At 42.3% G+C, this 15264-nt stretch overlaps 1 protein-coding gene across 3 annotated transcripts in view; it reads left to right on the forward strand.

Moving 5' to 3' along the window:
• Nucleotides 1-4813: 4813 nt before the first annotated feature.
• Nucleotides 4814-15264, forward strand: part of jmjd8 (jumonji domain containing 8) — a 29225-nt gene continuing 18774 nt past the window's right edge. The window contains exons 1-4 of one of the 3 annotated variants that reach the window (XM_072560053.1): nucleotides 4842-4952; nucleotides 6040-6137; nucleotides 12246-12297; nucleotides 14066-14114. In XM_072560053.1, coding sequence (XP_072416154.1) covers nucleotides 6071-6137; nucleotides 12246-12297; nucleotides 14066-14114 — 168 coding nt within the window. In that variant the 5' untranslated portion in view covers nucleotides 4842-4952; nucleotides 6040-6070. Of the gene's footprint in view, nucleotides 4953-6039; nucleotides 6138-12245; nucleotides 12336-14065; nucleotides 14115-15264 lie in introns of those variants that run through there. The other 2 variants (XM_072560054.1, XM_072560056.1) reach the window with 2 other exon arrangements.

Raw genomic sequence — 15264 nt, forward strand, 5'->3', positions numbered from 1 at the left:
TTCAAATCAACATGTTATTACACACGATTGGAGTAGGTGGATGTGAACTTAGACATCCAGGCTCAGAGTAGGGACTCTACTATTGTGCTACAAGAGCCCTTCAGAGATTGGTTGACCCCTACTCTGTTGAGTTGAAACAGGTGTGGGGTGTTTACATATTCTACTTGTCTGCAGAGAACAGGACCTTTTGTATTAATACAAGTAGCTTCCAGTGCATGCAAATTTGCCACACTTTGAGCCCTACTAAACAAGTCTTAATTAGTTGTAAACATTTTTTTTCCACACTCATGACTCTTTAGCACAAATGTCACTCCAAAGTTTGAAATAATTTCTCATTTTCCCCTTTGGTAATCATGGTAACTTTTGGTTACCATGCCTACTATGTGCTCTGAAAAAAACCCAGCATAATAATTCCTAGTTTCCCTTAATCTTCTCTGCCCTTAGATGGCAGCTTTTAAGGGGATGGAACAATAGTGAAAGGTGGGCTTCTAAACTTCCAGCTCAGCACTGTCCCCATGACTTGTCCGGACTTGTCCTACCTGCCTATCTCCTTTTCCACCTATCCACTCCACCCTCTCCTCCCAGACCTATCACCTACATCCCCTCCCCCACTCACCCATTGTACTCTATGCTACTTTCTCCCCACCCCCACCCTCCTCTAGTTTATCTCTCCACGCTTCAGGCTTACTGCCTTTATTCCTGATGAAGGGCTTTTGCCCAAAACGTCGATTTCGAAGCTCCTTGGATGCTGCCTGAACTGCTGTGCTCTTCCAGCACCACTAATCCAGAATCTGGTTTCCAGCATCTGCAGTCATTGTTTTTACCTCATACACTAAGAGTAATCAACACAGGGAACAGACTGCTTGATATGATGATCATGCTGAAGGATGATGCAATTCTTGCAAACCGACCTGATGAATGCAAGTCAAAAGATTTCAACAAAAACAATAATCAATTCTACACCACCAAATGACCGTCTCCTCTATAGGATGCAGTGATCAAAGAACTATTTTGAATTTTAATCATACATCACGGTGAAATATTCCAGCAAATAAAATGATTAAATGACAAGCAAAGGAGAGGTGCAGCACATCTTTCTACCCTTGGGGGGTTGGTCAAACTGAAACAAACGCTCTGAGGAAGGGACACCGGTATGAAACATTAACTGTGATTTTTCTTGATGTGGAGGTGCCGGTGTTGGAATGGATTGGACGAGGTCAAAAATCACACGACACCAATTTATAGTCCAACTGGCTTATTTGAAAACATGAGTTTCAGAGTGCTGCTCCTTCATCCCTAATCAGTTGGAATGGAGGTACAGGTTTCAATTTGCATATTAATTAATCGAAACCTGCACCTCCATTCTAAATGATTAAAGATTTAAGAGCAATCTTAGGTGTGGTAGAAAGTGAGGACTGCAGATGCTGGAGATCAGAGCTGAAAGTGTGTTGCTGGAAAAGCGCAGCAGGTCAGGCAGCATCCAAGCAGCAGGAGAATTGATGTTTCGGGCATGAGCCCTTCTTCAGGAATGAGGAAAGTGTGCCAAGCAGGCTAAGATAAAAGGTAGGGAGGAGGACTTGGGGAAGGGGCGTTGGAAATGCGATAGGTGGAAGGAGATTAAGGTGAGGGTGATAAGGTGAGGGTGATAGGCCGGAGTGGGGGTGGGGGCAGAGAGGTCAGGAAGAAGATTACAGGTTAGGAAGGTGGTGCTGAGTTCGAGGGTTGGGACTGAGACAAGGTGGGGGGAGGGGAAATGAGGAAACTGGAGAACTCGGAGTTCATCCCTTGTGGTTGGAGGGTTCCTAGGTGGAAGATAGGCAATCTTAGGTGTGTTCCATTTGTTCGCAAGAGTTGTATGACCCAGATGTAAATTTGCTCGCTGAGCTGGAAGGTTCATTTTCAGACATTTCGTCACCATACTAGGTAACATCATCATCAGTGAGCCTCCGGTGAAGTGCTGGTGTTATGTCCCGCTTTCTATTTATGAGGGTGGGTTTCCTTGGGTTGGACATGTCATTTCCTGTGTTGGTGATGTCATTTCTGTTTTTTTTCTCAGGTAGATGGGGTCCAAATTGATGTGTTTGTTGATAGAGTTCTGGCGGGAAAGCCATGCTTTTAGGAATTCTCATGCGTGTCTCTGTTTTGTTTGTCCTAGGATGGATGCGTTGTCCCAAAGTGGTGTCATTCCTCAACTTACGTATGGATATTAGTGATAGTGGGTCATGTCGTTTTGTGGCCAGTTGATGTTCATGTATCCTTGTGGCTAGTTTTCTGTTTGTCCAATGTAGTGTTTGTTCCAGTTCTTGCAAGGTATTTTGTAAATGATGCTCGTTTTGCTTGTAGTCTGTATAAGTTCATTAGCTGCTGTTTTAGCGTGTTGGTGGGTTTGTGGGCTACCATGATGCCAAGTAGTCTGAGTAGTCTGGCAGTCATTTCCGAGATGTCTTTGCTATAGGGGAGAGTGGCTAGGGTTTCTGCGCGAGTCTTGTCTGCTTGTTTAGTTATGTTGCTGAGAAATCAGCAGACTGTGTTCATTGAGTACCCATTCTTTTTGAATACATTGTCTAGGTGATTTTCCTCTGCTCTGCATTGTGTGGTGGCTTGTTGAAATAATGTTCTAATGCAACTTCACTTGTGGGTATTGGGATGATTGCTTCCGTAGTTCAACATTTGATCCGTATGTGTTGCTTCCTGTAGAAGCTGGCTTGAAGTCCTCCTAAAATCCTCCATTGACTGTTCATTCTACTATGACATCTAGGAATGGCAGTTTGTTGCTGTTTTCCTCCTCTTTTGTGAATTTTATGCCAGTTAAGGGTATTATTGATTGTCTTGAAGGTTTCCTCTATTTGTTTCATTTAGTGATGACAAAGGTGTCATCCACACAGCAGACCCAAACTTTGGGTTGGATGGTTGGCAGAGCTGTTTGTTTGAGTCTCTGCATTACTGCCTCTGCTAAGAACCCTGATATTGGAGATTCCATGGGTGTTCCCTTGGTTTGTCTGAAGGTTTTGTTATTGAAAATGAAGAGGGTGGTAAGGCATAGGTCCACTAGCTTGGTGATATTGTCCTTGCTGATTAAGTTGGTGGTGTTTGGTCTATGTGTCTTTGGTTCTTCTAATAGTGTAGTCAGTGTTTCCTTGGCCAGGTTGATGTTGATGGATGTGAACAGGGTTGTTACGTCAAAGGAGATCATTATTTCATTCTCTTCTATCTTGTTGTCTTTGATGGTGGTCAGGAATTCTTCGGTGGAGTGAATGGTGTGGTATAAGTCATGTACTAAGTGTTTTAGAGTTTGGTGTAGTTCCTTGGCTAATCTGTAGCTTGGTGTTCCAGGTAAAGGAACTACCTGGTGGGGGGGGTGGGTGCTCCTGGTTTGTGAATTTTTGGTAATCTGTAGAAGTGTGGTGTGTTGGATCCATCTGGTTTCATTTTTTGGAGGTCTGTCTTGTTTAATTCTCCAGATTTCGAAGGCTGTGATTCAGTTCTCTAGTTGCGGGGTCGGGTCTACTGGCATCTGTTGATAAGTGTTGGTATCTGCAAGCAGTGTGTTCACTTTCTCAATGTAGTCTGTTCGGTTTAAAATGACTGTCAAGCGTCCTTTTTCTGCAGATAGGATAACAATGTTCTTCTCTTTTTTGAGTCCTCCTAGTGCTTTTCTTTCTTGTATATAGTGTTTCGTTCCTTTTTCCTGCTTAATGTCAGTGCAACTGTCTGAATGATGGTTTGCTGGATTCTTCTGTGAGTTTGTTGCCTTTCAGTGTTGTTTCTAATGCTGCTAAGAAACTTTTCTTATCCGCATCCCAGACATTGTAATTTAATCCTCCTTTTTCAGTGTCTGTTAAGGGTTGGTCAGATAAGTTTTTTTTATCCATGCTTCTGTGTTGTCTGTGTTGTTATTTTGTGAGTTTGTCTTTTTTTTCTGCACATCTAGTTTTGTCGTTTGCTGTGTTTGACACTGTCTAATATCTACGGCTCGTTGTACTGTGTCTGTCCATTCATGGTCTGCCGCATTAGTGAGTAAAGTTGTATGACCCTTTGATCTTTTCCTTATAAATTCTGTGTCTAAAGTCTTCCTCTCTCACTAACAACGGATGAAGGGGCAGCACTCCAAAAGCTAGTGTTTTCAAATAAACCTGTTGGACTATAACCTGGTGTTGTGTGTTTTTTTGAACTGATTTTTCTTCACAGATGTTTTTTCCAGCAACTTTTGCCTTTGCTCCTGTGGCAAGGGGGCAACTCTTTCACACAGAGGGTGGTATGTGTATGGAATGAGCTGCCAGAGGATGTGGTGGAGGCTGGTACAATTGGAGCATATGATTAGATTAGATTAGATTACTTACAGTGTGGAAACAGGCCCTTCGGCCCAACAAGTCCACACCGACCCGCCGAAGCTCAACCCACCCATACCCCTAACCTAACACTACGGGTAATTTAGCATGGCCAATTCACCTGACCTGTACATCTTTGGACTGTGAGAAGGTGCATTTGGATGGGTATATGAATAGGAAGGGTTTGCAGGGAAATGGGCCGGGTGCTGGCAGGCAGGACTAGATTGGGTTGGGATATCTGGTCGGCATGGACAGGTTCGACTGAAGGGTCTGTTTCCATGCTGTACATCTCTATGACCCTAAGACGACTTGGAGGCCTGAGCTAACCTGGAGGACAAGGTGGATGGACTACCGTCCCATGAAGCCCTGCGACGCGTGGTGCGCGATGGGAACCGTAGGCCGATGGACAGGGAGAGAACTACAGATCCCGTGATGCTCTGCGTTCACGTCCGCCTGCGTCCACCCTGACGTCAGCGTGCCGCGGCCGGCGTGCAGCCGTTGGCGGCGGCGGCGGCAGAGGCGGTTGTACGGGGCTCGACGCCAAGGCATGGAGCTTCGGACTGCGCTCGCGCTCTTGTTGTTGGCGGCGGGGGACGCCGGAGGGCTGCAGGCGGATGGCGGCTGGTGAGACGGCGCGATCTGGGGATCCTAACCCCCATGTACCGTTAGGTTGCATTTGTTTAGCGCCTGTCCCCAGGTGCTGCATAGGCCGGTGGTGGGGGTAAGGGAACGCATTTCCACGGTCTCACTCTGATCTTCTCCGGGGCCTAGAGCTGGTAGAATGGAATTAGAATGGATAGATGCCTGGAGGGGTCATCATGGGCCTTTTTTCTCTCCCCACCCCCCAAATGATAAACACAGTAAAAGTGTTGGAGAAACTCAACCAGGTCTGACAGCATCTGTGGAGAGAGAAAGCAGAGTTAACATTTTTGGAGTCCAAAGATTTAATTCAGAACTTCAGGTACTGTGCTGTCAGACCTGATGAGATTTTTCACCATTATCTCTTTTACTTTGGATTTCCAGCCTCTCAACTTTGCTTTTATTTTAACATATCTAAATATTTTCATCCTGATCTGATGATAAATGGATGGTCAAAGAGTTTTATAATGTTGTTAAACGAGAGACAAATGTTTGGGGGGGGGGAAAGCTGCAGATCAGAGTCGAGAGTGTGTTGCTGGAAAGGCGCAGCATCCAAGAAGCAGGAGAATCGACGTTTCGGGCAGAAGCCATTCATCAGGAATGAGGCTTGTGGACCAAGGGGTGGTGAGATAAATGGGAGGTGGGTTGGGCTGGGTAGGGGGGGAGGAAGGTAGCTGAGAGTGTGATAGGTGGATGAAGGTATGGGTAATGGTGATAGGTTGGAGAGGAGGGTGGAATGGATAGGTGGGAAGGAAGATGGACAGGTCATAAGGGCAGTGCTGAGTAGGAAGGTTGGAATTGGGGGGGGGAGGGAAATGAGGAAACAGGTGCAAGTCACAGTGATGCCGTGTAGTTGGAAGGTCCCGAGGCTGAAGATGAAGTGATCTTCCTCCAGGTGTCGGGTGGTTAGGAAGTGGCAATGGAGGAGGCCCAGGACCTACATGTCTTTGGTGGATTGGGAGGGGTCGTTGAAGTTTATGCCCGTGGGGCGGTGGGTTTGGTTGATGCGGGTGTTCTGGAGATGTTCTCTGAAGTGCTTTGCGAGTAGGTGTCATGTCTCTCCAATGTGTAGGAGACCGCACCGGGAGCGATGTATCCAGTAAATGACGTGTGGAAGTGCAGGTAAATCTCTGATGGATGTGGAAGGCTCCTTTGGGACCTTGGAGAGAGGTGGGTGCAGGTTTTGCAGGAAGGTGTCCAGAGGGGAGGGTGGGTTGGAGGGGGAGGGGGGCGTGGACCCGATGAGGGAGTTGTAGTGGGAATGGTGTTTACCAAAAGCCGATAGGGGTGGGGAGATAAATATATCTCTGGTGGTGGGGTCCATTTGTTGGTAGTGGAAATGGTGGAGGATGATGTGGTGTATACAGAGGTTGGTAGGGTGGAAGATAATTGGTCATGACACTAGGGACAGCTTCACTTTTTTTCAAAGTAAAACCTTGGGAATCTTTTATGACCGCTTCCAATATCAGAAAGTGTCTTTTTAATTTTTTTATGATTCATCTGAAAGACAACATCTCTGTAACAGTGCAAAGGGAGTACTCCCTTTGTGGAGAAGGTGAGGACTGCAGATGCTGGAGATCAGAGCTGAAAATGTGTTGCTGGAAAAGCGCAGCAGGTCAGGCAGCATCCAAGGAACAGGAGAATCGACGTTTTGGGCATCAGCCCTTCTGGCTGGCACTCCAGACTTTTGTATTCAAGTACCTGCAGTGGAACTTTAACCCAGAATCTTTGGCCTCCTAGCCACAGCTCAATTTTAAAAAGTTGACCAACCGTTCCTAGCGCCCCTTCCTATTTTTCATCTGCATGTTTACTGTCCTGGCCCCGTCACAGTCTTTGACCCCCTAGGCACAGACTCCTGAGCTGAACTATCTACTCCATATCAACAAAACTGCACACCCACCTCTGTAACATCCTTATCTTTGTCTGTACCTCAGCTCATCCACTGCTGAAGTCCTATTGTTTTCTCAGAATTTAACCATGCCATTGCTGTCCTGATTAGCTTCTTGTCTTGTGTACCCTCCGTAAAGCTGACCTCATTCAAACTCTGTTACAGCTATCCTAACTCAAGTTAGGTCCTGAGCAGCCCAGTACTTATTGAACCAGACTGGAACCGGATGTGGAAATTTAAAGTTCCAATTATTGTGTTTACAAATCTCTGCATACTCTTGTCCCTGTCAATCTATATACTGTAAACTTTCATAATCGAACTCTTGAGATCTTTGGACTGCTCCAATTCTGGCTTATTGTATTTTCCTGGTTTTTGTTGCATTGCCATTGGTGGGCAAGTCTTCAGTTGCCTGGACACTCCTTCCTCTATTCCTCTCTTTCCTCCTTCATAGTGACAAGCCTACCACATTGTTCAAGTATTTTTTGGTTACCTGTTCTAATATACCCTTGTGTAACTTGTCAGCTTGTGATTGTTGGCATTCCTGTGAAGGCCATTGGGCTTTAGCTTTGGTAAAAACACTATGTAGTGCAAGTTGTAGTTCCAAATTAGGTCAGAAAGCTTCAAAATCAGAGAATTACATTGGGTGTAATTCAGTATCAAACAGAAATGATGATTGCTCCATTTAATTTTATTGTATTTATATAAAAGTGATTCATATAATGGCATGGAGGCAAACCATTTAGCCCATGTCTGCACCAGCCCTCCAAATGAGTATTATTACCAAACTCCAACTTTGTCTCCATACCCTTTCACATTATTTTTATCCAAATAATCGTCCAATGCCTTTATGCATTCCTCAACTTGACCTGCTTCCATCATGCTTCCAGGCAATGCATTCCATACCCTAACTAGTTGCTGAGGGAAAGTGTTTTTCTTTCTCCTATTACCTTTGCCTCTTCTGTAAAGTTAAATTTATGCCATTTCGTTTCTGTTCCTTTTGCAAGCAGAAACCAATTCTCTTCTATATTCTCTCCAGTATAATCCACTTATAATTTTGAAAATTTCTATCAGATCTCCTCTTAACATGCTTGTCTCCTACTTCTCTTAAACCTGTCCTTGTAATTATAGTTTCTCATCCCTGGAACCATTTATGTAAATCACTTCTGCACTCTCTCCGATGCGTTAACATCCTTCCTATAATGTGACATTCAAAATTGTGCACAGTAGTCCAGCTGAGGTCAAAATATTGTCTTCTGCAAGTTCAATATCACCTCTTTGCTCTTGTATTCTCTGTCCCTATTAATAAAGCCAAGGATACAATACTCCTTACTTTCTGCGCTCTATCTGTCCTGACACCTTCAATGATCTTGGCTAATAGTGAATCAGCAAAAGTCTATATAAGAGAGAGTCATAGAGACGTACAGCACGGAAACAGACCCTTTGGTCCAACCAGCTATCCCAACCCAATCTAGTCCCACCTGCCAGCACCTGGCCCATATCCCTCCAAGCTCTTCCTATTCATATACCCATCCAGATACCTTTTAAATGCTGTAATTGTACCAGCCTTCACCTCTGGCAGCCCATTCCACACACGCACCACCCTCTGTGTGAAAATGTTGTCCCTTAGGTCTCCATAATCTAACTGAATAGGAGAGCAGGCTAGAAGGTCTGTAAAATCTACTCCTGTTCCTGTTTTTTTATCTCCTAATGTATTAATTCATGAGTATTAGAGCATAACTGGATCAGACCATTTGATTAACTGTACCATCTCCAATTATGCATATTGCAACCACAGCATCAACACCAATCATCAATCTCCATCCTCATATTTGATCTGGAAATGCAGTGAGACTTTTACATAGGGAATACATTTACAACGTGCGTTTATCCAACAGTTTTAATACACGTGGGTTTTAAAGAGGATCTTTTTGTTTGGGAGAGGCGGGTGCTGTCTTTACAGAAAATCCCCGAAACACGCCTAGTTTGTTGAAATCCCGGTTACCAATGGTTGGAGGGGAGAGGGGAGGGAATCTGCAAGAGACTGTACAAAGAGAAAGCGCTGACAGAGTGGTTGCAGAGAATGACCAGTTCTGGAGCTGGAAAAAGTTTGGGTTACGTGACGTTTATGGAAGCATTGGATTTGTTTAAAGTGATGATGGCAGTTTTGAAAAGAAGTAATTTACAATTACAGCCTGTGAGGGGTCTGAGAAGGAAGTTGAGAGGTCAGGAGATAAACAAGAATGGGGTTCACCTTGCAGATGATTGGTCTTGTATGTGAAATGAACTCGGAGAGGGCATGATCTTGTGCCCAAACCTCTGGAGTAGAACTTGAATATAACAAAGTTAAAAATCACACAACACCAGGTTATAGTCCAACAGGTTTATTTGGAAGCACTAGTTTTTGGAGCGCTGCTCCTTCATCAGGTGACACCAGGTGGCACCTACAAGCTTGACTTGGAGGCTGAGTTAAGGCTGTAAGGAATGTATAGTAATTTAGCTACTGCTTAAAACAAAAATAAACAGTTCTCAGCAGGAGACTTTCTTCTGTTATCATTTTCACAGCATTCAAGAATGTGTAAGGTTGTGGGGAGATGAGCAGCACACTGTGAATTGCTCATTAAGAGAGACAGTGAGGGTTTGGGCCAAATGACCACTTTCTGTGCTGTAACAATTCTATGAGTAGAAAGTTACTCTGTTGCATTTTTTGCTGTACACCTCTAGTGACCAACCGCGAATGTGCCATCTAAATCTCCAGGATCTGTTTTTATGATCGGTTCAGCAAGTATTGAATGCTTCACTTGGGTTTGTAATGTTGTCAGAGCTTGATTGAACCACTGCCTTTAGCTGTTGCCAGTTGTTTGTTTTGCGATTGATTGTTCAATGCTAAAGACATGCTACAACCAGATTCTTATCCATACAGCACACCAGTTTGCTTGATGCTTTGTACTTTTGTGTCCAGTGTCTCAATTGATTGACACCTATTGCAGTTCCCAATGAAGTTATTGCACAGTATTCATACAATGGTTAGTAAATGGATTTTAATTTATTATAATTCCAGTCACCAAACAGATAAGCTCATTGTTGTGGTTCTGTTTGCCAAGCTGGGAATTTGTGTTGCAGACGTTTTGTCCCCTGTCTAGGTGACATTCTCAGTGCTTGGGAGCCTCCTGTGAAGCGCTTCTGTGCTGTTTCCTCCGGCATTTATAGTGGTTTGAATCTGCCGCTTCCAGTTGTCAGTTCCAGCTGTCCGCTGCAGTGGCCGGTATATTGGGTCCAGGTCAATGTGCTTATTGATTGAAACTGTGGATGAGTGCCATGCCTCTAGGAATTCCCTGGCTGTTCTCTGTTTGGCTTGTCCTATTATAGTAGTGTTGTCCCAGTCGAATTCATGTTGCTTGTCATCTGCGTGTGTGGCTACTAAGGATAGCTGGTCGTGTCGTTTCGTGGCTAGTTGGTTTTCATGGATGCGGATCGTTAGCTGTCTTCCTGTTTGTCCTATGTAGTGTTTTGTGCAGTCTTGCATGGGATTTTGTACATTACATTGCCTTTGCTCATGCTGGGTATTGGGTCCTTCGTTCTGGTGAGTTGTTGGCTGTTGGTTTGTGAGCTGTTATGAGGCCTAGTGGTTGCAGTAGTCTGGCTGTCAGTTTGGAAATGCTCTTGCAATACCCAGTATGAGCAAAACCAATGTAGTATACAAAATCCCATGCAAGGACTGTACAAAACACTGCATAGGACAAACAGGAAGACAGCTAACGATCCGTATCCATGAACACCAACTAGCCACGAAACGACACGACCAGCTATCCTTAGTAACCACACACGCAGATGACAAGCAAAATGAATTCGACTGGGACACTACCTATTATAGGACAAGCCAAACAGAAAACAGCCAGGGAATTCCTAGAGGCATGGCACTCATCCACAGATTCAATCAATAAGCACATCGACCCGGACCCAATATACCGGCCACTGCAGCGGACAGCTGGAACTGACAACCGGAAGCGGCAGATTCAAACCACTATAAATGCTGGAGGAAAGATCACAGAAGCACTTCACAGGAGGCTCCCAAGCACTGAGGATGTCACCTAGACAGGGGACAAAACGTCTGCAACACCAATTCCCAGCTCGGCGAACAGAACCACAACAACGAGCACCCGAGCTACAAATCTTCTCACAGACTTTGAAGATAAGCTCATGGCTGCATGTTGATTTTTTTTTTATTAAACATGTTTGGATGTGTTACAACACCAGTGCATCCTGAGTTTGGACTTGAATCTGGACCTTCTGTCCCTTGAGTAGGTACACAGTCACTACATAAAACCCTCCCTTCTATATGTTGGTAAAAGGAAAATATTTTTAATTAGCCTGATCATATAGGCTATGACACCCCTGGGGCAGGTGAAACTTAAACCCAGACCTTCTAGGCCAAAGGCAGGAACACCACCACTCTGCCACAAGACCCATTTTTTCCTCCATGCAGAAACAATAACATTTTTTATACTTATGAATTTACTATTGTGTCTTCTCTCTAAATTGTGTTGTATAAACAAAACCAAGGCATATTTGGATTTATTGAGATTTATTTTAGTATGTTGTAGTTGTAGAGTGAACTTTAATACTCTATGAATCAGTTTTCAACTCCCCAGAAAAAATTCTCAATGATTTACAGTTAGAAATTGTGACCAAGCAAAATCCTCGCTGCTGTGTATTTTGATCAGTGTCTCGAAGTTATTTCAGAAATTTGAAATGTTCTTGTGATTACTGGTTTGTGAAGTTTGCTATCACTAATGTCTGTTGGATTTCAGGAATAAACTGTTTTGGTTCCCTTGTGAAATGTCACTTTTCAACATGTTTTATCCACAGTACCTGTGAGTCACAGTGCTAGAAAAATGGAGTACTGCTATGGCAGATTGTATAATGGTACTTTGGGACCCTTGCCTTTGACATTTCAGGAAACTGATTTGATTATGGGAAAATAATTCCAGACCCGAAGGCTTAATAAATTATACATACAGTCGCATACATTTTTTTCAAAAACTCCAATTATCTTTAGTTAAATTATATAAAGGCTGTATGCAAAGATTTCAGTGAATTTAAGTGACCCAAATTTTAGTTTGTTCAGATTTCATTTCAGATATCATATTTGAAATTCTTGATTATCTAATGAGAAAAAACAAATAACTATTTGCAGTCATGTCCTGACTGAGAGTGTCTCAAAGCACATCTTGGTAATGTGTTAGTTTTAATTGGCCTGGAATTTTATAGGAAAACCCAGATGGCGTTAAAGCCTTCTAACTGTCTTATCTGTTTAGTGATTTTAAGTGTTAATCCCACCAAATGCTTTGCACAATAACTTGGAAAATTCATTTTGCACTTCCTGTTTGCAGGAAGACAGAACACTCCACACAGATGGTTGACCACGGACCCTGCAATGTGGAAGTGAGAGACACTTTGACCTATTCTGAATTTGTTCACCGGTATGTTTTTGCAGCTGAGCTGAACATATCCTTCAGTCCTCTACTTGTGGAGTTTGAAATGTATCTCATCTGATCGTAGCCATTGCCAAATCCACTACACCCGTCTCCAACATCTCCGCCTTTTAGAATTTGAATTTACTGAAAATCTCTGCTATAATATTGGTGGATCCTTGGCATGGACCATTATTTTTGTGCAGATGATCTAAGGAATTATGTTGCTAACATTGTATCAGACTAAGCCTAATATCTGGGAGTATTGCAACAACACTGAATAATTTTTTTATGTTTGAGGATCTTGGTTAAACAAATACCTCAACCCCAGATTCATAAAAATAATTCTATTTTGTGTGGATTTATAGTTTCAGGTCAAGTTTTATGATAAGTGGCTATAATCTCTTCCACTTTTTAACTAGTCACTATAAAAGTGATAATAATTCTGTGACCAGGCTTTTTCCTTGGATTCATGGAATCAGGAAGTGAAAGTCAGGAGTGACTCTCACTACTGTACATAATTTCCTAGGACTTTTGCACAATTGTCAATTTCTGAAAATCAATACCATTAATGTTATTCCACCCTTATTGAAACCAACAGATATCACAAATTTGCTGTATTCAAGCTATGCTTCACACCACTGTTATTTTAGCTGCACATTAACAATGTGGGAGACCTAGCAGCAGCCTGATTTATGGACTTGTGTTTGAGGAAGCAAGTTCCTTTATTTCCTCGAGGCTGTGTCTTCACTGAGCTCCACATAGACTAAACACAAACCATTGCCTATTGATCCAAATTAACATATAATTATGGGAGATCAATTTAACTAATCTGCAAGCTAAGTGTTACTCTTGATCAATGCTGAGCTGTTGACTTGGCAAGTAGTCTGATACTTCATGAGATATATTCACATCTCCTTACTCAACTAATCCAGGCAAACGTCTGATCAATGATTTGTCGTTTTTATTACAACAATCACTTAAGAAGCTGCCTTGGAAGAGATTGTAACCATTTGTCACATGAGTTGACGTGAACTTAAAAGTTCGCACACACAATAATGCATTTTGTTGACCAGGAGTTAAGATACAAGTTTAATCGGGATTTTCTGAAAGTAGCAGAATTGTTCACAGTTGCTATGATACTTAATAGATGTTGGGCTTAGCCTGAGAAACCATTGCAACAGAATCCATATCTTGCCCAATGATTACATCTCATCTGATTTACTGCTTTGTACAATGCGGCGCATTTCATTTAGTTCTCCAGGAAATGTTGACACAAATTTGTCACTGGAGTATTGGGGCACATTGATCTAACTTATGGCGATTTTTGCCAAAATCGTTATGGTGAATGTTTGCTTTGTGATTATTCAAGAAATGCTCAAAGCTGCCAACAGGAACAAGAATTTGGACTAAATAGAGTAGTTTTTATAAATTAAATGGCTGTAAGGCCCTTGTGGAATCCATGTGTGATTTGTGATTCTATTTCTCATTTCCTTGTTTCATGTGCTTCAGTTTTATGATCTGTTGGTTTGAAAATGGTTGTACTTGTTTCTGCTGCTTCATTGGATAAATCTTTGATGAGAAGACTAATTTGATAAGTATAAACAAGTTGGCAAAATAAACTGTTAGTGAGAACATAGTTCTTACATGTTTCTGTACTTGCAATTGGCAGCCAATGAAGACAAAATGTTTGTATGTTCCAATTGTTAAAATAAAACATAGCGTTCCATGTTTTACAGGTACGCATATTCTAAACCGGTGATTATCCGAGGAATCACACAGAATGAGGTGAATGACTTTTGATGTGCAGTTTTCTGTTCAAACATAACTTATTAAAAAGCAAGGTTGTGGCATTTTGAAGTGCTCTAATTTATGTTTGCTAGATGTATGTTTGTTTTCCAAGCAAACGAGTCTTTGAACAGAATATATGCTTTATCACTTAGAATCTTTGAATGATACAGTGCAAGGAGGTCATTCAGCCCATTGTGCCAATTATGTTCTTTGTTCAAGCTAACCAATTATTCCTACTCCTTTGTTCTTTCTTCGTGGACCTGTGAATTCTTTCCCATTACATTTTTATTCAATTCTCTTATGAAAGTTTCACCATCTTTAAGGCAATATGTTTCAGTTCACAACAATGTGACAGGTCAGATGTTTCTTTGTGTTGCCTCTAGTCTCTCTGCTAACACTCTTAAATCTGTGTCCTGTGGTTGCAATCCTTTTGTCCACTGGACACAGTTTCTGTGTATTTACTCCGTTAAAACCATTCATTATTTTATCAAATCTCCTCACAACACTGCTTTAAGGAGAACAACCCAGGCTTCTTGTGTTTCACGTGAGTTTGCTGAAGTACCTCATCTCTGGTACCATTTTTGTAAATAATGTTCCTACCTTTTCAAAGTTCTTGTACTGTTCCCTAAAAAATGATGCACAGATTTGAGTGTAGCATTTCAGCTGAGAGCTAATTTGCAAAGTTCTTCTGGCACTTGGCCAGGTATATGGGCTGAAAATCTCCTCTTTGGGGAATCTGATTATCTACTGGATTTGCACATTTATTCTTTGATAGGAGAGGGCTTTTTGGAAATTACTCAAGCAATGCTTTTCTTGTTTTTTTTGGTCTGGAATATGAAATGAATTTCATATGATTTATTCTCTGGTTATGAATTCCTGCTGTAAAATTACTTGCCTCAGCAATTGAGAGATTTTTAAGTAAAAATGTCACCCTGGTAATGTATTTAATATAATTACACCCATAGCCAAGTGTATTCAGCTGGTGCTGGTTAAGTGTGTTATACAATTTCCCGAAGAATCTCTAATAGTAAATTGGAGATCTCATTGAAATAAGGGTGGTACAGGTATGGCATGAGCTGCCAGAGGAAGTAGTGGAGGCTGGTACAATTGTAACATTTAAAAGGTATTTGGATGGGTATATGAATAG

This window comes from Chiloscyllium punctatum, chromosome 40 (genome assembly GCF_047496795.1).
Source record: "Chiloscyllium punctatum isolate Juve2018m chromosome 40, sChiPun1.3, whole genome shotgun sequence".
NCBI classification, from domain to species: domain Eukaryota; kingdom Metazoa; phylum Chordata; class Chondrichthyes; order Orectolobiformes; family Hemiscylliidae; genus Chiloscyllium; species Chiloscyllium punctatum.